At 38.6% G+C, this 23,438-nt stretch overlaps 1 protein-coding gene across 2 annotated transcripts in view; it reads right to left on the bottom strand.

The window, feature by feature from the left end:
- Positions 1–23,438, bottom strand: part of WDR59 (WD repeat domain 59) — a 257,231-nt gene that overhangs the window by 215,639 nt on the left and 18,154 nt on the right. For both annotated transcript variants that reach the window (XR_009556193.1, XM_060254132.1), the window contains exons 7-8: positions 3,340–3,428; positions 1,479–1,595 (exon numbers count right to left, since the gene is read on the bottom strand). Coding sequence is in view for 1 of the 2 variants with exons in the window: in XM_060254132.1 (XP_060110115.1) it covers positions 1,479–1,595; positions 3,340–3,428 (206 nt within the window). In the remaining variant the exon portion in view is untranslated. The remainder of the gene's footprint in view (positions 1–1,478; positions 1,596–3,339; positions 3,429–23,438) is intronic.

Here is a 23,438-nt window from a genome sequence, read left to right as displayed (position 1 = left end):
CCTGGACACGACAGATTGATAACTGCAATGGAGCTCCTTCTAAATACAGTCTAAAAGCTACTGCTGGAGCAAAACACCGCTTTGCCTCCTGCCAGGTGCAGAAAGGATGGGTTGGATCCTAGCAGCTTTCTGCCATGAAAGAGGAAGGAAGATGTCCTTTGACCGTCTCAAAATGCTCTGCAGGGGATCATGAGCCATGCGTGAACCACAGTCATGTAGGATGAAGGCTGCAGTTAGGAAGGGGACTGGGAGAGATTGAGAGGAAAAGCTAGCTAGATGTAATCCAGAGTGCAACTATTATGACCCTTGCCATTTGCACTGTTTGCCTGAGAATATATAGGCACAATTCAATATAATGACTGCTAGGGCTAGAGCTCAACAGCCAAGGTCCACGGTAGCATAAGGAAGCACCTTCTGCTAAAATTCCCAACAGCTCCGTACTAAGAACTGTGGATCAGGACAACATCATTCTCCCCTTCTCCACTTTATCTTAACAACCACACTGTGAGGTAGGTAGGACAGGGTAAGAGAGAGAGAGAGAGAGAGAGAATGACTGGCCTAAGAATACCCAGCATGCTTCCATAACAGCGGTGTGTGTGTGTGTGTGTGTGTGTGGATCTGAACATGGGCTCTTCCAGATCTTAGGGATGCTAAGTAGAACCTGGAGATCCCCTGGAATTGCACCTCCTCTCTTGACCACAGAAATCTGTTCCCCTAGTGAAAATGGATGCTTTGGAGGGTGGACTCTATGGCTTTATGCCCCACTAAAGGCACTGACTTCTGCAGGCTCCACCCCCAATTCTTTAGGAGTTTCCCAACCTGGATCTGGCAACCCTACCCCCACATCATTTAGTGGGAGTGCACTCCAACCGTTACACCACACTGTCTCTCTCGGCACTATGTAAGGTCTTGGAAGACTAATAAAGAATTTTTATGGGGATGATTGTTCAGCTGTAGCTGAAGTCCAATGGCATTTTAATTTGCAGAGTTTATTTTATAGCGTTGAGAGGGGTTTTTTTGTTTTTTAAAAATGATTGAGTCTTCCATATAGATTGAAAGACCAGCTGGAATTGGAACTTTAACTTTCTTTAGTGAAAGGAAACAATTTATAAGAAAAAGGCTAATCCAGACTGCGCTCGAACTAAAAAGACTCTCAGCAATGAACAAAACATGACCCTTAGGGTGGGGCCCACATGGCAGAGGCACACATTGAGGCAGCCAAGCATGCAGGAGCTTCTGAACAGGGCAGGCACTTTTTTGTACCCCTGCTCTTTACAGCTGGCAGCCAGCCATTCAGTTCTTGCATTATCTCCCGAAGTCCTCCAACAGCAAGGAAGACCAACAGGAACCAGTCTGGTTGAACCAGTCCCAGCTCTTACAACAAGCAACAGGTCAGCTGCTTTAGCACATCTGATGTGTGTGTGCTCTTTTGTCAGCCTACAGCTAAGAGCTGCCAGAAAGCCACCCCACCTACCTACCCTGACGGAGTTGTCCTGGCTGGACGTGGCCAAGATGTTCTCGTTATCTGGGTGCCAGTCCAGGCCGTGGATTTTGGAGAGGTGGGCGGCCAGGTACTCCACAGCAGTGCCAGGTTTCTGCAAGAAGAGGTTTTGGTTAAAGGTTCCCCCCCCCCATATGCACACACGCAATGCAGCAGGCAGCCAAAATATGAGGACAGTGGTTTTCAAGTGTTCTACTTTCAGGGAACCCCTGACACATTGCTGCCATCTGCTGGGGAATTCTGGCATATTCAAAAGTTTCTGAGGTATACTTGAAGGCACACCTTTAAATTTGTGTAGCACTCTGGGGAGACCTGCTGGGCTTCTCTTGCTGCATCTGAAGCAAGAATGAACCTATATCATGTGCAATGGTCCTATATGACTGCACATTGCAGGGGAAGGGTACATGTGTCTTTCAGGGAACCTTCTCTCCCATTACTGGTCTTCCCTTGGACAAAACCTCATAAGCTTCTGAGATATACGTGCACACACACACACACCGGTCTCCTTGAGAACCATTGCACCAAAAAGTGATGTGTTTTGAGCACAGCAGGAATTAAACAGGGAACATTGGTTTCAATATACTCCCTCTCAAACTACTAAACCATCCATTCCTGGAATGGAGCTAGCCCAAGTCTTATCCTTATTATGAGCCACAGGGCTGCTCAAAGGACATTCTGACTGCTGCTCAAAGGACATTTAGCTCCTATTGGTACAGGCAGAGCTAGAAGCAGTGGCTGGGCTAGAGATGCTGCCTTATACTGAATCATACTCTTGTTTCATCAAGGCCATCACTGTAGACTTGGACTGGCAGTGGCTTTCTGAGGACTCAGGCAAAGGTCTTTCACATCACTTTCTACCTGATCCTTCTAACTAGAAATGTTGGGGATTGAACCTGTGACCTTCTGCGTGCCAAGCAGAGGCTTTACCATCGAGCCACAGCCCTGCCACAGCCCAACTGCTATCCTGCAGACTCACAGTGGTTGGGGCTTCATGCATTCTGCACAAAACATCCCAAGCCTGTCCCAGCAATAGAAAATTATGCACAATTTTATAAATTGGTCAGTTTTTCTGAGATATGCATCCATTATTTGTAGGCAAATGATGTGTTATTCACAGCAAGGAGGCCCCCACCTCTCCACCACTGAGTTCAGCACTACAATCTATTTTCAAGCAGCATGACACATGCAGCTGGGGGATGCAAGGGGGAGGGATTATTAACTTGGGCTTCTTGCATCTGTAAGGAATTGCCATCAGTAGCCACCAATTGCATTTGTCTGACAACAGAGAGCTCACAGTCCAGTTATCCCTGGGGCTCCACCCAAGAGGTCTGTTGGCCATTCTAGACTACTTATCCCTCAGAAATTGTATGCAGAAGGAAGCAAAGAAACCTAACAGAGCAATCTTCTACAATCAAGGAAACTATACAGTGCTTCAAACCACTGCTCCCTCTGAGTTAGTATGAGCTAGATCACAGATTTTTAGCCTCCAGCTCACACATTTTTGTCTTAGCTCAGGAAAAATGGCCCCAGAGCACAATAATTAATGCAGGAGCTCACAATGTTAATGCCAGTATCTCATAACTTTAATGCCAGTAGCTCACAAAATAGAATTTTTGCTCATGAGACTCTGCAGCTTAGAGGGGACATTGTTTCAGTCCCAAACCAGGAGAATCTTTGATTATGTTCTTAATCTCTCTTGATCAGGTTTCAGTGCAAAATGGACGCTGCGGGTCATCAGCAAGAATCCTGAGCCATCTCGGGACCCTCTAAGGCATACAGATGCTCACCAGCTGGTGAGGTCATTGCTGTTTTCATTAGAGAAGGTAACACTGACTCACCCGCTTGTCCCAAATGCGTACATCCCCATCATGGCTGGTTGCCAAGCAGTTGGCGTTTTTCTTATTCCACTTGACCTGGGAAGCTCCAGCTGCAGGAGAAGAGCACCGAGTGGTCAAAAACTTTCACAGAATTCCTGTAGGTGGCAATAGGGTGGGTGGAATGACAACCTCACAGGAAGCTTGAGAGATAGGAGGACTGGCTGCCAGTTCAAACATGCTCATTGGTAGCATGATGCCATAATACTCGGCACCATGGCACATGAGGCCAGCTGTGGACATATGACACAGTTATCAAGGAAAGGGCAGTCAGTCGTGCTGGGCATTCTGAAGGGTACAGTCCTGCCCATTCAGGAAAGCCAGCTCAAGATACCGCCCCAAGGCAAAGCAGCTCACCCATAGGCTACTGCAGTGATAGTTGACCTTTGTAGCGAACAGTCGCCACAAAATAGAAGGGCACCATTCCACTGCATCTAGTTTTCCATCTAGTCTGGCACTCTTCTTCCTTTCCTTGCCTCCCCGCTCCTCTACGAGGCAATGACACTCCTGGAATTATCACGGTCAGATTGGTTTAGGCTGCTGAAGTTGTATTTTATGTATGAGAACATCCTACAGAACGTTTATGAAGTCTTATGAGATGGCAGTCAAGGTTGCAAAGAAAAACTACTTTGCAACCAAGATTGCATCCGCAAATTCGCGCCCAGCACAATTGTTTAGAATAATTGGGGATCTTATTGCCACAAGGCAAACCAAACATTAGAGAATTGGAGATTGGCTGTGAGGCATTTGCGAAATATTTTGCGGATAAAATCTCATTGCTCCGCCAAGACCTGCCTACCACCTTGGAAACAGTGAGTGAAATTGAGGCTCCGTGCCTGTCTTCGGGTTTGGTTCTGGATCACTTCGATCCGCTCAACCTGGAGGAAGTCGATGGGATCCTCTCCGCTGCTCGCCCAACAACATGTGATTTGGATCCGTGCCCCTCTTGGCTGATTAAATCTTGCCAGAGGGAGCTCAGATGTCCTTTACGGGACATCATAAATAGATCCCTCGTAGAGGGGCATTTCCCAACGCCTTTGAAAGAGGCGTTGGTTCGCCCTCTCCTAAAAAAAATGTACAGCAGACCCGGCCGAATGGGCGAATTACTGTCCGGTGTCTAATTTACCATTTTTAGGTAAAATTATTGAGAGGGCAGTGGCGTTGCAGCTACAGAGATTCCTAGATGACGCTTCCGTTCTTGACCCATGCCAGTCTGGGTTCCGACCGGGCCATGGGACGGAGACAGTGCTGGTCGCCTTGGTGGATGACCTCCAGCGGCATCTGCGGTACTGATGTTATTAGACCTGTCGGCGGCATTTGACACAGTCGACCACCAGTTGCTAAAGCGCCGCCTCGCCGACATAGGGGTTGGGGGGTTGGCCTTGCAATGGCTTTCCTCCTTCCTCTTCGATCGGGGACAAAGGGTGGCCATTGGGGGTGAACGATCCCAGAGGCGCACACTTGATTGTGGGGTGCCTCAGGGAGCAGTTCTCTCCCCAATGCTGTTTAACATTTATATGCGCCCCCTTGCCCAGATTGTCCGGAGGTTCGGGCTGGGCTGCCATCAATATGCAGATGACACCCAGCTCTATCTACTAATGGATGGCCGGCCTGGCTCCGCCCCAGGGAACCTGGATCGGGCCTTGCAGGCTGTAGCGACGTGGCTCAGATTGAGTGGGTTGAAACTGAATCCAGCGAAGACAGAGGTCCTTTGTGTGGGTCACGGAGCCCTGGGAGGGGAAATAGCTCTCCCAACTTTCGACGGCGCACCATTGGAACCAGCGCACCAGGTAAAAAGTTTGGGTGTTTTACTGGAGCCTTCATTATCAATGGAGGCCCAGATAGCAGCCACTGCCAAGTCAGCATTCTTCCATCTGAAGCGGGCAAGGCAGTTGGCCCCCTTCCTGGAACGCCACGACCTCGCAACTGTGATCCATGCAACGGTCACCTCAAGATTGGACTACTGTAATGCCCTCTACTTGGGGCTACCTCTGTGCCGGACCCGGAAGCTGCAGCTGGTGCAGAACGCGTCGGCCAGGCTACTATTGGGGCTCTCAAAATGGGGAGCACATACGGCCGGGGCTGCGCGGACTGCACTGGCTGCCAATTACCTACCGAGTCCAGTACAAAGTGTTGGTTATCACCTTTAAAGCCCTATATGGCCGAGGACCAGCCTACCTAAGGGACCGTCTCTCCCCATATGAACCCCAGAGGGCACTGAGGTCAGTGGGTAAAAAAAAAAATGACCATCCCTGGACCGAGAGAGGTCAAACTCCAAAACACCAGAGCACGGGCCTTTTCAGTTGCGGCACCTGCACTGTGGAACCAGCTTCTGGAGGAAGTGCGGGCCCTGCAGAACCTTGACCAGTTCCGCAGGGCCTGCAAGACCGCCCTTTTTAGACAAGCCTATAATGACATCGACTGCTGAGTTGCCTGGTACAAAGAACCACCATCTATAATATTATCTAAACTGGCAGAACCAGCGCCAGAACAGTCTTATTGCTGCCAGATATATATATATACATATAGTGTAACTTAAATTATGTATTTTAATTTAACTAACTGGTTTTTATATGTTTAATTTTAATTGTTAAATCCAAAGTTTTATTATTTATGTTAACGTATGAGCTGTTGTTAGCCGCCCTGAGCCGCCTAGGCGGGGAGGGTGGGATAGAAATAAAAGCTATTATTATTATATTATTATTGGGGGGGTTTTGTGTAAAAACAATTTTTATTATTCTACAACATATTATATCACTATTTCATTTACTTCTCTCAAATAAAAGCCAATATGTTGCATCACATTTCCACTTCCCCTCCTCCCTTTCAAGACTTCCCCAGTGTTAATTACAATATAAAAGCAATAAAGGTAATTTAACATTTTTTTAAAAACTGTATAAAAAGAAAAAAGGAACTTATACTTCTTTATGGTTATTACCTCATTCGATTAATGATCCAATATATTACTAAATTAAGTCATATTACCTATCTTATTACAATCTTTTAAGAAAGAACAAAATATTTTCTCATACTTTCATTTTAACTATCATTCTTGTCTCAGTAAATTAAAAATAGCTGATAAACAAGTTATCCATTATCCAATATCAACAAGTGTCCTTTCACTCTCCAATGTTCTTCCACATAGTTCTGAAACTTTCGCCATTCATTATTAAATTTTTCCATATCAAGTTCCTTTAATGTTCTTGTTAATTTGTCCATTTCACTCCAGTGCATAGTTTTCATAACCCAGTCCCATTTTTCTGGAATTTTATTTTGCTTCCACAACTGCGCATACAATGTCCGTGCAGCTGAAAGCATGTACCAAAGTAATGTTCTGTCTTGCTTCGGAAAATTTTCTATTTGTAATCCCAACAAAAAGATTTCTGGTGCCTTCTTCACTTTGTATCCCAAAATCTTTGATATTTCTTGCTGGATCATTTGCCAATATTGTACAGCCCTTTCACAAGTCCACCACATATGGAAGAAGGACCCTTCATGCTTTTTACATTTCCAACATCAATCAGACATCTGATTATTTGTTTTCAACAGTTTTTTTGGTGTCATATACCATCTATACAACATTTTGTAACAATTTTCTTTTATGTTATTACATGTCGATATTTTCATAGAGTTCTTCCATAAATATTCCCATTGTTCCATCTGAATTTCCTTGTGTATATTAATTGCCCACTTTATCATTTGAGATTTTACCACTTCTTCTTCTGTAGACCATTTCAGTAACAGTTTATATACTCTTGAGATCAATTTTACATCCTCACCAAACAGCATTTTCTCCATTTCTTTGTCTTATTCCTTCATTTCTAATATCCTGCTTAAGCAGACTTTTAATTTTTAACCATTGAAACCAATTAAATTTATAATCCAATTCTTCCACTGATTTTAATTCTGCTTTTCCTCCTTGTATTTTTAACAATTGTTTATATGGTAACCATTTCTCTTCCTCAATATCCGAATATAACTTTATTACTTCCGTTGGCACAATCCACAACGGTTTCCTCTCATCTCCATATTTTTGGTATGTCAACCAAGTTTTAAGCAAACTACTTCTTACATAATGATGTGAGAAAAAACCATCCATATTACTTTTCCCATAGCACAAATATGCGTGCCAACCAAAAACCTTTCCATGGCCTTCTAATGTTAATAATTTTCTGTTTAATAACACTATCCAATCCTTAATCCATACCAAACAAACTGCATCATGATATAGTCTTAAATCCGGTACTTGGAAGCCTCCTCTTTCTTTAGCGTCTGTCAGCATCTTCATCTTAATTCTTGGTTTCTTGCCAGCCCATATAAATTCCGAAAGTTTCCTCTGCCATTTATGAATTTGTTTATCTTCTTTCACTATTGGTATAGTTTGAAACAAGAACATTATTCTTGGCAATACATTCATTTTTATTGCCGATATTCTACCCAGGTTAGACAAATTCAACTTATTCCATTTGTATAAGTCCACCTCAATTTTCCGCCAAAGCTTTTCATAGTTGTTTTTAAATAAGTCAATATTCTTTGTTGTAATTTCTACTCCTAAATACTTTACTTTAGAGGCCACTTCACAGTTTGTTAAATTTTTTAATTCCATTTGCTTAGATTTTGATGTATTTTTACACAACAATTTTGTTTTCTCTTTATTTACATAAAAGCCTGCCAGATCACCATATTCTTTTATTTTCTGGAGCAGCAACGGTGTAACTTGAGTTGGGTTTTCATTTATAAACATTACATCATCTGCAAACGCTCTGTATTTGTAAGAAAAGCCTTTTAATTTCAAACCCTCTATCTCCTTATCTTCTTGAACTTGCATAAGCAGTATTTCCAGGGTTATTATAAGTATCAAAGGGAATAGAGGGCACCCTTTTGTCTTGTTCCTTTACAAATTGCTATTTTCTCTGTCAAATCTGCATTTATACAAAATCTTGCTTGTTGGTCAGTATATATTGCCTTTACCATTCTAACAAAGTCTTCACCCAATCCCAATTTCTCCATTACTGCAAACATAAAGTCCCAATGAACATTGTCAAAAGCTTTTTCTGTATCAGCGAAAAGCAAAGCTACTTCTTTTTCAGGATGTTTTTCATAATATTCTATTATATCAATTACAGTTCTGATATTTTCTCTTAATTGCCTTCTGGGGAGAAACCCTGCTTGTTCCTCTTTAACAAAACTATTCAAATGCTGCTTCAGGCGTTCTGCTAAAATTCTAGCATATATTTTGTAGTCATTATTTAGCAATGAAATTGGTCTATAGTTTTTTACATTAGTCACATCTCTGTCTTCTTTTGGTATCAACGAGATTACTGCTTCCTTCCAAATATTAGGTATCTTCCCATCTATTCTTATAATGTTCATCAATTTCTGAAGTTTGGGAAGTAGAGTTTCTTTAAGAATTTTTTAATATCTTTTTTTTTGGCAGCTATTTTCTTTTATTTCAACACCACATAAAAACATAACAACATAAATAACAGGAAATACAAAATACATAAAAATAAACATAAGAAAGTGCAATCAGCCCTCCCACCACCATTCAACCACTCTCCTAATCACCCAAGGAGCATTAGGAGTTTGTCAATTTACTATTTCTATTATTCCAAAACCAATCCTTTGCTTTTCACCCAACAATAAATAGGATCCCATGCCTCTTTACATTTTTGTAAGTTTCCATCTTGTAATCTCGTGGCCAATATATCTAATTCCGCGGCTTCTAATAGTTTAGAAATAAATTCCTCTCTGTTAGGTATTTTGGACATCTTCCAATATTTAGCATATAATATTCTTGCAATCGTAACAATATGTAGCAATACTTTTATCATTGTTTTAGGTACATTTTCTCTACAAATATTTAAGAGATATAACTCTGGTGAGTGGTGCAGTCTTATTTTTAAGATTTTTTGAATCCATGTATTGATCAGGGCCCAATATTTTTTGGCATATTCACATTGCTACCATATGTGAAACAGCGATCTTTTATTTTTCTTGCACTTCCAGCACTTATTAGAGTAACTGGAATAGATTTTAGCTAGCTGTTCTGGGGTAAGATACCAACGGTACATCATTTTGTATAAGTTTTCCTTGAAAACAGCTGACTTTGTTAATTTTAGGTTTTGCTTCCATACTTTTTCCCACTCCTCTAAATCTATGTTAAAGCCAAAATCTCTTAACGATCTTATCCAACACTCTTTCACCACCTCTTCTTGCATTTTGTTTTGCAGTAGCCATTCATACGCTTTAGAAATAAGTTTCTGATTTGTCTGAATTATTGAATCAAAATCATTTAACTTTTTGGGAAAGCCTCTCTCTTTATCCATTTGGTATCGCGATTTCACTTGACATTTTAGCCACCAGTCAGATGTAGCAATTTCCTCTAATTTCAGGTTATTTTGGTTGTCTAACAAGTTTTCATAGCAAGCCTGGCTTTCCCAATCATAGAGATTTGGATGTGTAGAGGCCTCTACAGGTGACAGCCATAATGGTGTATAAGAATAGCTATTTCTAATCTCCAACCAAACTCTATACAAAGATTTCCTTATTTCGTGTCTTAAAAAAGAGCTGTTTTGGGGCGGATTATGATACCAGACATAACTATGCCATCCTTTCCCCAATCCTGCTCCTTCAATAGCCAGTAATCTTTTATTCTCCAGCATAAGCCATTCTTTTAACCATGCTATACAGCACGCCTTATAATACAAACTCCATTCCGATAATGCAAGGCCCCCTCTAGATTTGCTATCCTGGAGCACTTTTAATTTAATTCTCAGCTTTTTGCCCTGCCAGATAAATGTCGTAATCATTTTATTAAGCTGCTGAAAAAAAGATTTGGGTAGGATGATTGGAGCCATCTGAAAAAAGAATAAAATCCTAGGTAACACATTCATTTTAATTGTAGCGACTCTTCCCAAAAGCGAAATTTGTAGACCTTCCCATCTAACTAAATCAGTTCGAATTTCTTTTAATATTTTTTCATAATTATCCTGGTAAAGGTCCTTTAAATCATTTGTCAACTGGACCCCTAAATACCTTTTTTTTCATATATGAAGCCAGATTTAGTTTCTAATTGTGCAATTTGTTTCTTATTCATGTTTTTTGTCAAAAATTTAGTTTTCCGTACATTGACTTTAAATCCCGATATTCCTCCGTATTGTTTTAGTCTTTCCTTCAAATATTCTATAGATGAGTTTGGTTCTTCCAAAATGCACAATACATCGTCTGCGAAGGCCTGTATTTTGAATTCCTCGTTCTTGATTCTGGCACCTTTAATCCTAATATCTCTTATTTTTTTGTCAGAAATTCTAGTGTTTAGATGAAAAGCAGTGGGGATAAAGGACATCCTTGTCTGGTGCCCTGTTCTATTTCAATCGAATCAGTTATAGTTCCATTAAAATTTATTCTTGCATTTTGTTCTGTATAAATAGTTTCTACTAACTTACGAAAATTCTCTCCACAGCCCATCGCTATTAAAGACTTTAAAATGAAATTCCAGTTGACATTGTCAAATGCTTTTTCAGCATCAACCATTATACAGGCAAATTGTTTCTCTGGGCGTTCGCTATAATACTCAATGATGTTTAATAATAATCTTACGTTTTGCCTCATCAATCTTCCTGGGACAAACCCAATTTGGTCTTCATGAACTACTGTAGTAACCACTTTTTAAAGTCTGTTTGCTAGAATCGTTGCGAAGATTTTATAATCACTATTTAAAAGTGAAATAGGCCTGTAGTTTCTTATTTCGGCTGGGTCTGTACCCTCCTTATGGATCAAAGAAATCAATGCTTCTTTCCAAGATACCGGGATCTCCTTGGTGCTTTGTATATCGTCTATTACATTTTTGTAAGGAATAAGCAAGATGTCATCAAAAGATTTAAAAAATTCAATTGGGAGTCCATCTGGTCCTGGGGTCTTATTCCATTTTTGTTGTTTTATTGCTTCCACAATTTCATGCATCGTGATTGGATTCTCTAGTTTCTCTCGCTGTTCTTTTGTTATCTGCTTAATCTTGACATTTTCGATGTAATCCTCTTGTAGTTGGGTTGAGATTTCCTGTCTTTTATATAACTTCAGATAGAAATCTTGGATAATTATTTTCATCTGATTGTTTTGTGTAACTTCCTCTTTTTCTTCATTTTTTAGAGATTTTATAATCTTTTCCCCCCTTTCCTTCTTTAATTTGTAAGCTAGCCATCTGCTAGTCTTGTTTGCGTTTTCAAAGTAATTTTGTTTCGCCCATTTCAAATTCTTTTCCACTTCTTCTGTTAGTAATAAGTTTATTTGATGCTGAATAGATAAGATCTTAAGCCTTATCTCCTTCGTATTCTTGGTCCTTTGTTGTTTCTCTTGCTCCCTCAATTTTAAAACTAATTAGTTATAAGATTTCATTCGCTCTCTCTTCCTCCTTGCTGAGTATCTTATTGCAATTCCTCTGAAGAATGCCTTGAATGCCTCCCAAATCACATGCATTTTGGTATCTTTGATCAAATTATGTTGAAAAAATTCTTTTATTTCTTTCTTAGCTATTTCTAGGAATTTAGCTTCTTTCAGAATTTGTAGGTTTAAAGTCCAGCGAAAATTTTTCTGTATTTTCAACAAATTTATCTGGATTGGATTATGGTCTGCATATGTTCTAGGTAGAATATCCGCTTGATTAACCGATAAAATTAAATCAGCTGACAGCCAGCACATATCTATCCTGGACCAACACTTATGGGCTGGAGAGTAATGGGTATAATCTTTTGTTTGTGGGTTTTTTGTCCTCCATACATCCAATAAATTAAATTCGTCAGCCACTTTCAAGGTTTTTGGCAAAGTACTGCATGATTTTCTTTTTTTTGGTTCCTCGAATTTTTTGTCTTTTTCTACTTCAAATACCACGTTGTAGTCTCCGATGATACAACAATTTTTCGGCTCAAATTCCATCAATTTTTCATGTAGTACTTTGTAAAATCTCTCTAAATTCTCATTTGGTGCATAAATATTCTCTACGATTATTTTGTCTCCATTGAGTTCTAATTCTATTATCACAATTCTTCCCGATTTATCAGTGTACAGACAGTTAGATTTAATATGTTTTTGCACATATATAGCTACTCCTTTTTTTTTTTCCTCTGGGTCAGATGAATAATAAAGTACACCCAATTTTCCATTTTGTAAATATTTGACATCTTCTTTCTTAATATGCGTTTCCTGCAAACAAATTATTTGAGATCCTGTTTTTTTCAATTGCTGAAAGATCCTCTTTCTTTTCCCTGGTTCATTTAAACCGTTTACGTTGACTGATGTTATTTGTAATCCCATCTTAGAATTCATTTTAAAAGGTCAATACTGTCCGATATTTTTCTTTGGTCTTTTTTAGTTTGTAGTCTTGTCCTTACTCCTTCTCCCAACATCTTCTGGGCTTCTTTGCCTGTTTTCTTTGGACAACCTTCTTCTTCTTGTTCTTCCCCTGTCTCTGACTCACGACTACTTGGTTCCACGAATTTGTCCCAAAAATCTTCCAACTTATCCGGAGAGGTTATATTATATCTTCTAGTTTGGTAAGTAAAGAAGATTCCTTCCGGTACAAGCAATCTGAACTGTATGGAGTGTTTCATCAGCCAAGTTGTCAATTTTCGGTATTTAAACCTTCACTGGCGCACTCCCCAAGGTACCTCTTTCAGCACCTTAATGCTTGTATCCTTCCATTTTAGATCATGTTCTCTTACTTTTTTAAAAAAAAATTCACATGTTGTAATATGAGTAAATTTGACTTGTACCTCTCTTGCTAGATTAAATTTCCTCGTGTAATTTGAAGTGATTCTTCTTGCCCACTCAATGTCTCTCTTTCCCTCTTCTAGCAGTTCTTCCTCATCTATGATTAATATATCCATGATCTTATTTATTATATTTTCATCTTTTTCCTCCAGGATATTTTGAAATCGTAGTATATATGCTGCTTTTTCCATCTCCAGTTTTATTATTCTCTCTTCTAGTTCTATCATGCTGGCTTTATTTTCTCGAACTATATTGCCTGTGTCCTTCTATTTTTCTTCTATCTTTTCTATCTTAGCAGCTAGATTGTGTATTTGCTGCGTATTAGCCAGCAGCTGTTTTTTAAATTCTTCAACCTGTTTATTAGGTTTTTTTATCTGTCCCATCAAATCCACCTTCATTGTCTCTAAGGCTTCCTGATTTTGTTTGAAACCTGCTGTTACAATATTTTGTAATTTCTCCAGAGCGTCCTGGTTTACAGCTACTGAAACCAATCTCCCCCCTCCCCCTGGGGGGGTACCTTGTCCAAATTTCTTAGCTTTAGCCTCCATTTCTATTCACTGACAACTATTTCCTTCACAGAGTCAGGTGTTAATTCTTACTTCTTTTCACTACCTCTAGTGTCTCCTACTTGAACATCTGGCACCCATTCAATATATGTTAGAATATCATGCATATACCAACAATTTTCAACTCCTGAATAATTAGTCAAATATTTCAGTTAGATACATATACAATACTCGGTCATACCCTATAAATATCTTTTCAATTATTCATACCACCCTGCTCAGCTAAATTCAATTAATTATCTAAACAAATGCCCATTTAAATAAGTTCATTAATTACTTCATTGATCACTTCTACTATTATTCTATTACACTCTTACCCACCCAGTTAATTATTGTTATTGTTATTATTAGTTACTTACTAAACACCTCTCTCACCTATATACATCAATTTTGCTTAATAAATATTTAACAGATATTTACTTAAAGTTCTTACAGTTATTCAACTATTCCATCTAAAGTCTCTACTCAGTCCACTCTTTCCACTTCCTTTTTCTCTCCTCCTTCCTCTTCTTCCTCTATCCACCACCTTCTTTCTTCCTTCCAACTATTCCCTTCTGTTGTTCTAAATCTATTCGTTGTCACTAATTACTCAATTTATTACACTGTCTCTAAACTTATCTTCGGTGAAGAGATAGCCGCAATGAAGAATTTTATAATATCTTGCTGTAAAACCATCAGGACCCGGAGCCTTCCCTGGCTTCATTGAGTTAATTGCCGCTTCAATTTCTTCCTTACCAATTGGGTTAAGATCTTTTTCATATTGTCCGTTAGGGGTTTAACATTAATTTCCTGTAAATAGGCATCTATTTTCTCTTTTTCCCCCCACATGACTTTTATACAAATTTGCATAATACTTATAAAACTCTCTTTTGATTCCTTCCTGGTCAACAATTTCTTTGTTGCCCAAACTAATTTTATTAACAATTTTATTTTCCCTTTTTCTTTTCATTTGCCAGGCCAAGTATTTTCCAGCTTTATTTGCACTCTCAAAAGATTTTTGTTGAAGCCTTTTTAAGTTTCATTCTACTTCTTTATTTAACAAGTGTCTTAGTTGCTCCTGTAGAATTCCAATTTCTTTTAAAATCTTCTTTCCCCCCGGTCTCTTTATAAGCTCTCTCTCCTTCTTCTTAATCTCCTTCTGTATGTCTGTCATTTGTTTCTCTTTAGTTTTTCTGTCTTTATTATTCAATGTGATTAAAATACCTCTCATCACCGCTTTATAAGCATCCCACACAGTTTGATATTGAACGTCCTCATTTTCATTTACTTGGAAAAAGGCTTTAGTCTCTTTTTGCAGAGATTCTACTACCCCATCTTTCTGCAGTAAATCTTCATTTATTCGCCATCTTAAATTCTTTTTGGTAGGTTTCGCAGACCTCATTATTGGATTATGATCTGCTCTTATTTTCGGAAGAATCTCTATTTTTTTTGTTGTAATCCCAAATTTTTTGTACTCCATAACATATCAATCCTTGAGAAAGAGTTATGTCGAGCTGAGAAGAAGGTATAGTCTCTAACTGTAGGATTTTTCTCCCTCCAAATGTCTACAAGATTTTCTTGCTTGGCTAATTAAAAAAAAAAGACTTTGGTAGTTTACCTTCATTATTCTTCCCAGATCTATCCAAAATATTTTTAACTGTACCATTAAAGTCTCCCATTAACATGATTTGCTCATATGTCTCTTGATCAAGTTGCTGCATAATGTCCTTAAAAAAAGAATATTTTGCTCCATTAGACGCATACAGTCCCAATAGCAAAGTCTTCTTGTGGTTCATCATCACTTGCACTGCAATATATCTACCATCATCGTCCTTAAAAATCAATTTTGGTTCCAATTCCTGTTTTACATAAAAAACTACGCCTTTTTTTTCTCCTTAGGCAATGAAAAAAATTCCATACCAAATTGCTTATTCCACAAATATTTGCAATCCAATCATTTAATATGTACTTCTTGTAGACAAATTGTTACATTTTTGCTTCCCAATCCAATTAAAATTCCAAACAATATCAGCTTTGCCTTTCTTTTTTGTGGTGAATTAAGTCCATTTATATTCCAAGATAATAATTTGTAATCCATCATGGTTTTCTATTTTAATCTGAACCTCCAAATTCTTTATTCTCCACCAAAAACGTCTCCATCTCCTGAGTGCTTGTAATGGTAATCCTCTTCCCCTTGTATTCAAAAACCAATCCTTCTGGGAGAATCCATCTATATCTCATTTGACTCTCTTTCAATTGCTCAGTCATTTTTTTATATAATTTTCTGTCACTTAAGACTTTCCTTGGTAATTCTTTCATAATTCTAACATCACTGCCTTCCACAATCAGCTTGCCTTCATACTGTTTATTTAGAATCCTTCCCACCAAATCTATTGTTACACATCTCACTACCACATCTCTTGGTAGTTTATTGTTCCTTGCATATTCTGAATTGACCCTGTAAATATAGTCATAAAAGTAATTAGTCTCCTCAGGATCATCTCCAACATATTCCAACAATAATCCTTATTATGTATTTCCTTAAATCACCATCCTTTTCAGGCGTACCTCTCAAACGTATCTGATTTTCCACTGATTTGCAGTCCTGCAGTACTGCTTTGCCCTGCAATTTTTTAATAGTGGAATCCACTGTATTAATTATTTCATCATGGTCTTTCACTTTCTCTTCCACCTCTTGGATTTTTTGGGATACTGATTTAAACTCTTTACTTCTATATCTTTTTTTAATTCCTTCTTACAATCACTTATAGCATCTTTAATCAGTTTAGACAATCTAGCTTCCATGGCATCCATCTGTTCTTTTTTATCAGCCTTTTTGCCCTCTTCTAGCGCCTTGGATCTTGTCTGTAATGGTTTTTGGGCTGACATTACTGCCTTCCCATTATAAATATAGGCTTTACAATTGAAGTCACCAAGTTCTTTTTAAATAGTCTAGTCTTATAGATTAGGGCATGTCCTTTCAGAAAAGCCCAAAATCGCCGTCCTCCTATGCCCCTGGGTCCAGATATTAATTTTTAAAAAGTTATAATTTCCCAAAATGGTGCTCGATATTTCTCTTTTTTTTTTTTTTCGAATTTGAATAATTTTATTTCACATATATAGTCAAAAATAGTCATACATATATTCACACATACAATACCAACATATACTTACTACCTAACAAACACACCTAGCAAACCCTACCAAACAACACATGACAGACAACCCCCAACAACACTTAGAGGAGCGATGAGTCAGTAAAAGATTTACAATTTCAATATTTCCCTATCATTTCAAATCCTAGCGTCTTAGCCCATTCATACATCGGGCTCCATGTCTCCTTACATTCTTCCATATTTCCTCCTTTCAGTCTACAAGTTAGTGTATCCATTTCAGCTGCTTCCATTAATTTAGACAAAAATTCATTCTTATTTGGAGTTTGCGGCTTCTTCCAGTATTTCGCATACAATATTCTAGATATTGTTATAATATGCAGTAACAATCTTTTGGCTTTTTTGGGTAGTGAAGTTTGACAAATGTTCAATAAGTATAATTCAGGTACATGAGGGATTCTTATTTTTAACATCTTTTGCGTCCAGATAGATATTTGTAACCAATATTTTTTAGCGTAATCACATTTCCACCACAAATGATACAACGAGCCTTTAACTTTTGCGCATTTCCAGCATTTATCTGAACTATTTGGAAACGCTTTGGAGAGTCTTTCGGGGGTATAGTACCAACGGTAGACCAATTTGTACAAGTTTTCTTTTAATAGAGAGGATTTAAACAGCTTATTATTTTCTCTCCATATTTTTTCCCAATTATCTAAATCAAGAGTATAACCAAATTCTTGTAGCCATTTAATCCAGCTTTCCTTCACACTTTCCTCTTGCATCTTAATTTCTAACAGCCATGTATAACATCTCGAGATCATTTTTCTATCAGATTCAAATATGATATCATCAAATTTATTTAAATTTTTTGAAAAGCCTAACCCCTTATCTGACTTATACCTAGATTTCACTTGTGTTCTCAACCACCAATCCATTTCCGAAATTGTTTCTACATTCAGTTCCTGTCTAACATTTAACAAACTTCCATATGTATAGTCCTCTTCCCAGTTGAAAAGGTGGGGTTGAGTGGATGCCTCCACCGGGGAAAGCCATTTAGGAGTATATTTGTATATTAAGTTTTTAATCTCTAACCAGTTTTTATATAAGGATTTCCTTATTTCATGTCTCAAAAATTTGCTTCCTTTTGTTGGGTGATCATACCAAATAAAGGCATGCCATCCTTTGGTCAAATCCGCTCCTTCCATTGTTAAGAGTCTCTTATTTTTTAGAAGTAACCAGTCCTTGACCCATGTTAAAGTACAAGCTTTATGATAAATTTGCCAGTCAGGCAGGGCAAAGCCTCCTCTTTCTTTGCTATCCTGAAGAATTCTTAACTTAATCCGCGGTTTTTTATTTTGCCAAATGAACCTTGCTACCATTTTATTCAACTGTTTAAAAAACGATTTTGGTAATATTATTGGTAGCATTTGGAACAAAAATAATATTCTTGGAAGTATATTCATTTTAATTGATGATATTCTTCCCAGGAGGGAAATTTGTAGGTCATTCCAACGTTCTAGGTCTGTTTTAATTTCCTTTAAAATTTTTTCATAATTATCCCTTACCAAGGTTTTTAAATCAGCTGTCAAATATATACCTAAATATTTAACTTTCCTTTCACAACGAAATCCTGATTTGGCTTCCAATTCTGAAATCTGTTCTCTTGTCATATTTTGGGACAAAAATTTAGTTTTTTGAAAATTAATTTTAAAGCCCGCTACCTCCCCGTATTGCTGTAAGGTTTTCTTCAATTCTGCTATTGAGCAATTAGGATCTTCCAAGGTAATTAGAATATCATCTGCAAACGCTTGTATTTTGTAAACTTCCTTTCTAATTTTGACCCCTCTGATTTCCATGTTTTCTCTCATTCTCTGTAATAAAGGTTCAAGTGTTAATACAAATAGGATAGGAGATAGCGGGCAACCTTGTCTTGTTCCCTGCCCAATCATTATTGGGTCTGTCATAAATCCGTTAACATTAATCCTTGCCTTTTGGTCTGTATAGATCGATTTAACCAATTTCACTAGATTCTCTCCGCAGCCAATCCGATTCAGTGTTTTCAACATAAAAGTCCAATTAACGTTATCAAACGCTTTTTCAGCATCCAATGTTATTGCTGCAAACTGTTTCTCGGGGTGTTCTTTGTAATATTCCAGGATATTCATTATCATTCTTAGGTTTTGCCTCATAACTCTCCCGGGTATGAAGCCTGACTGATCCTCATGTATTATATCTGGTATGATTTTTTTCAGCCTTTTCGCTAGTATAGCTGCAAAAATTTTATAATCTGCATTCAATAGGGAGATCGGTCTATAATTTTTGATTTCCACTGGATCAGTTCCTTCCTTATGTAGCAACGAAATTAAGGCCTCCTTCCATGATCCCGGAATCTCATTTGTTCTATATATCCCTTCCAGAACTTTTTTATAAGGTAATAAAAGGTTTTCTTCGAAGCATCTATAAAATTCTATTGGCAATCCATCTAATCCAGGGGTTTTGTTAGTCTTCTGTACCCTTATTGCTTCTACTATCTCCTGTATTGTTATTGGATCATTCAAAGAATCCCGTTGCTGATTTGTTAGTCGTTGTAGTTTAGTTTGTTCTATATACTCCATCTGCTGGCTTTCATTCAAGTTCTGTTCTTGATATAACTTTTGATAAAACTTTTTAACTATTTCTTCTATTTGGGATTTCTGTGTCATTTCTAATTGCCTCTCATCCTTCAGGGATTTAATAATTCTTTTTTCTCTCTCTTTTCTCAGCTTAAATGCAAGCCATCTGCCCGTCTTATTCGCGTTTTCAAAATAGTGTTGTTTTGACCAGGTCAATTTTTTCTCTAGTTCCTCCTGAAGTATTAGGTTTATTTGATGTTGTAATATCTGAATCTTCATTCTTATCTGGTCCGTACTATTTATCTTCTGTAGATCTTCTTGTTTCTTCAGGCTTGACAATAATTCGTTATATCTTTGTGTTCTTTGCCTTCTCCTTTGCGCTGAGTAGCCAATTGCTAATCCCCTAAAAAACGCTTTAAAGGCATCCCAAATAATTTGTATAGAGGAATCTTCCTCCCTATTACACTCAAAAAACATTTTGATTTTCTCTTTGGATTCTTCCACAAATTTCTTATCTTTCAATATTTGGAGATTCAGAGTCCAGCGAGGTTTCCATCTTGCTTTTTCTAAGGTTATCTGCACTGGGCTGTGATCTGCAAAGGTTTTAGGAAGTATATCCGCTTTATCCACCTTTATTGCCACTGAAGTTGACATCCATCCCATATCTATTCTCGACCAAGAATCATGAACTTGAGAGTAGAAGGTGTAATCATTTGTTTGAGGATTCTTCATTCTCCAGACATCTATCATATTTAGCTCATCCATCATTTTAAAAAATGTTTTCGGTAGAGAGCCACGTATCTTTTTGGTCTTCTTTTTCCCAATTTTTTTATCTTTATAAACATCAACCACTGCATTAAAATCTCCCATGATACAATAATTTGTTGCTTCAAATTCCGTCAATTTTTGATGTAATCCAGCGAAGAATTTTTCCTGATTATTATTGGGTGCATAAATATTTCCCACAATCGTTTTTTGGCCTTCCAATTCAATTTCTACCAGAACTATTCTCCCTATTTCATCCCTATGAAGTAGCTTGGATTCTATCCCTTCTTTGATGTATATAGCCACTCCTCTTTTTTTTTTCTTTTGGTCTGAGGAGTGATATAGGGTTCCCAATTTTTTATTCAGCAGGTAATTTCGGTCTTCCTCCTTGATATGCGTCTCTTGCATACATATTATATCTGAGTTAGTTTTTTGCAGTTGATGAAAAGTCTTCTTCCTTTTTTGCGGTGCATTCAAACCATTTATATTCACCGATGTGATCTTGAGTCCCCCTTTCTTCATTTTTCCATCTGTAAATTACTATCTAATAATTTTCCCCTTTCTTTTAGGACTTGTAGTCTTGTCTTTATCCTTGTCTTTCCGTTTGTTTTCTTCTTGGCACATTCTTTATTGGTTCCACCTGCTTCTTCCCCTTCTTCTTGATCCTCATCCTCATCCTCATCTGACTCTTGAGACTCTTGAGCCTCTATGTCTACATTTTCCCTCCAAAATTCTTGCATTTTCTCCACAGAGGTTAAGCTGATCCTTTTACTTTGAAAGATGAAAAAAATCCCTTCTGGGACTAGCCATCTAAAGGAGATGGATTGTTTACTCAGCCAAACCGTCAGTTTTTTGTACCTCTCTCTTCTCTGCCTTATACTCCATGGTATATCCTTCAGCACTTGGATTTTGCTCCCTTTCCACCTCAAATCATTTTCTCTAGCCATTTTCAGGACTTTTTCACATGTTGAGACCTTCAAGAATCTCACATGAACTTCTCTAGGTAGATTGGATTTTTTAGTGTATGTTGTTGCAACCCTTCTTATCCAATCAACTTCTTGCATTATATCTTTAATTGGCTGATCCTCTCCTGTTGTTAGGATTTCCTCAATGTTCTTATATATATCTTCACCTTTTTCCTCTATTATGTTTTGAAACCTCAGTTTATACCTAGCTCTCTCCATTTCCATTTTCGATGTTCTATCTTCCAGATCTAATGTTGTTCTTTCTATTTCTTTCATGCTAGCAGTCATTGCTTTCCCCTGTTCGTCTAAAACATCGACTTTGGCAGACAACTTATGGGTTTGCTGTGTGTTTGCCAACACCTGTTTCTGGAACTCATCCATTCTTTGGTTTGTTTTTTTAATGTCTTCTTTAAGGTCTGCCTTTATCTCCTCAAGAGCCTCCTGGTTTTGTTTAAAGCCTGCTTGCATCATACTCTGAAGCTTTTCTACTGCATCTTGATTTAAAGCAGATGTAACAGTTTTCCCCGCACCTGGAGGTGTAGCTTGTGCTAGCTTCTTGATTTTAACATCCATTTTATATCTTGGACTAATGGTTGCCACTTTATTTTCCCTCCCTTAAGGATTCTATTTGATCTCTCGTTCCTTCTTCACCAGGGTCTAGGAAAGTTTTCCAACAATACCTAACCTGGTGCTTAAGGTTTTTATACACTAGACCTACTATTTTATAGTTCTTACCAGTTTAGTTGCTTTATTTCTTTCTATAATGTTCTACTCTCCTTCCCAGAACTTCTCATAAGGTAGTACCCAGTAAATAATACCTAATTCACTAACTAGTTATAAGCAATAATAATTATAAACTAAAACAATCCAACTCTAAACACATTATCAAGTAGTGTAAGAAACAGCATCAAAAATACAGAGAAAATTCATTCATTTCCAAAGTCAGTTAATATTTGTTATTCAGTTAATATTTGTTAGGCTATTAGTTCATTTATATCAGCATATACTTCACCCTCCTTAGTCCCAGCATCCCTTGCTTCTCTTTCTCCTCCTTTCTTCTTCCCAGCAGGCTTCACTTTAAGATCCAGTTCCAGCCTATGTCTTCACCCTTTTGTATAGTTAATATCCAGTCTAGAGTTAGTGCTCAATCCAGTTCACTCCAAAATCACGAATGTCCAGTCAGCACAAAGCAGGAAAAACGAAGGTTATATAGTCCAGTATCCTATAGTTAGAATCTTTGGCTGAGCTATTCCATTCCGACCCCACTCTTCAAGGGGGAGGTGGCCGCGGCGAGAACCGTCGCTAAAAACCCCCTCCTCCTCCTTTGTATTTCCACACCTGTCCTTCCTCTTTCGTTCCCGGCTCCACGCTCACCCCTCAGTTCAAGCACCTTCCACCATCTTTACTCCATGTTCTTCACCTTAGTTTCGGTTCTTTCTCTCTCTCTCTTTCCACTCTTCCGATCTCCTTCCAGTCCACCGTTCTACCAGCTTCTTCCCTACTTCACCTTCCCCCCCCCTTCTCACTTTACCCTACTCATTACCTTCCGTTCAAACTTTCTTCTTCCCCTCTTTCCAACTTTCTTGTCCCGTTCTTTTTCTCCATTCACTGGGTCCAATTATACTCAGTCTCTCTATTTCTGTATCTCAAGTCTCTACTTCTTTGTCTCAGCTTGTTTTATCAAGGTCTTATTCAAGGGAGAGAAGAAATCCAACGCTTACCCTCTTCAAAAGCGGCTATCGCTGTCCGCTGTCAACACCGCCATTGTCTGCCGCTCCGTTCCGCACCACGCCACCAAAGTTTCTCTTTCAAGTTTTCCTTTCACAAAATGCTTACAGTCCCGTACATGCAGCTCTTTCAACACAGTCCTTCCCTTCAAATGCTCCTTTTAACAAACGTTGGGCTATTGTAGGTTCCCACACGCTAACGTCTCAAGCGCTCCTTCTTTTCGGCGGCCCGGTTAGTGCCCGAAGGCATTGCAAGTCTCTGCCCGGGGAAGGCAGGGAGTCGATCGGAGAAGCTTCCGCCGCTCCTTTCGGCCCTCTGCCAGCTCCCTTCAGCTGCGGAGGCGTCCCCAGACGCCTCTTGAGAGCAGAACCCAAGGGGTACACCGGAGTAGCACGCCGAGGGACGCCCAAAAGGCTCGCAATTCAGGCGACTGCCAAGAGCACTTGGATAGTCGCTCTGCCTTCACCGCGCCATCTTGCCGAATCCCCTGGTGCTCGATATTTCTCTATGATTTAGTCCTAGAGGGGCTTTAAAAAACCTGTAGTTTTCCCTTCCCTTGATGGC

The sequence above is a fragment of the Heteronotia binoei genome, chromosome 14, assembly GCF_032191835.1.
Source record: "Heteronotia binoei isolate CCM8104 ecotype False Entrance Well chromosome 14, APGP_CSIRO_Hbin_v1, whole genome shotgun sequence".
Classification (NCBI taxonomy): domain Eukaryota; kingdom Metazoa; phylum Chordata; class Lepidosauria; order Squamata; family Gekkonidae; genus Heteronotia; species Heteronotia binoei.
The sequence above is the reverse complement of the archived record's forward strand: the minus strand, read 5'-3'. Positions and strand labels throughout refer to the sequence as shown.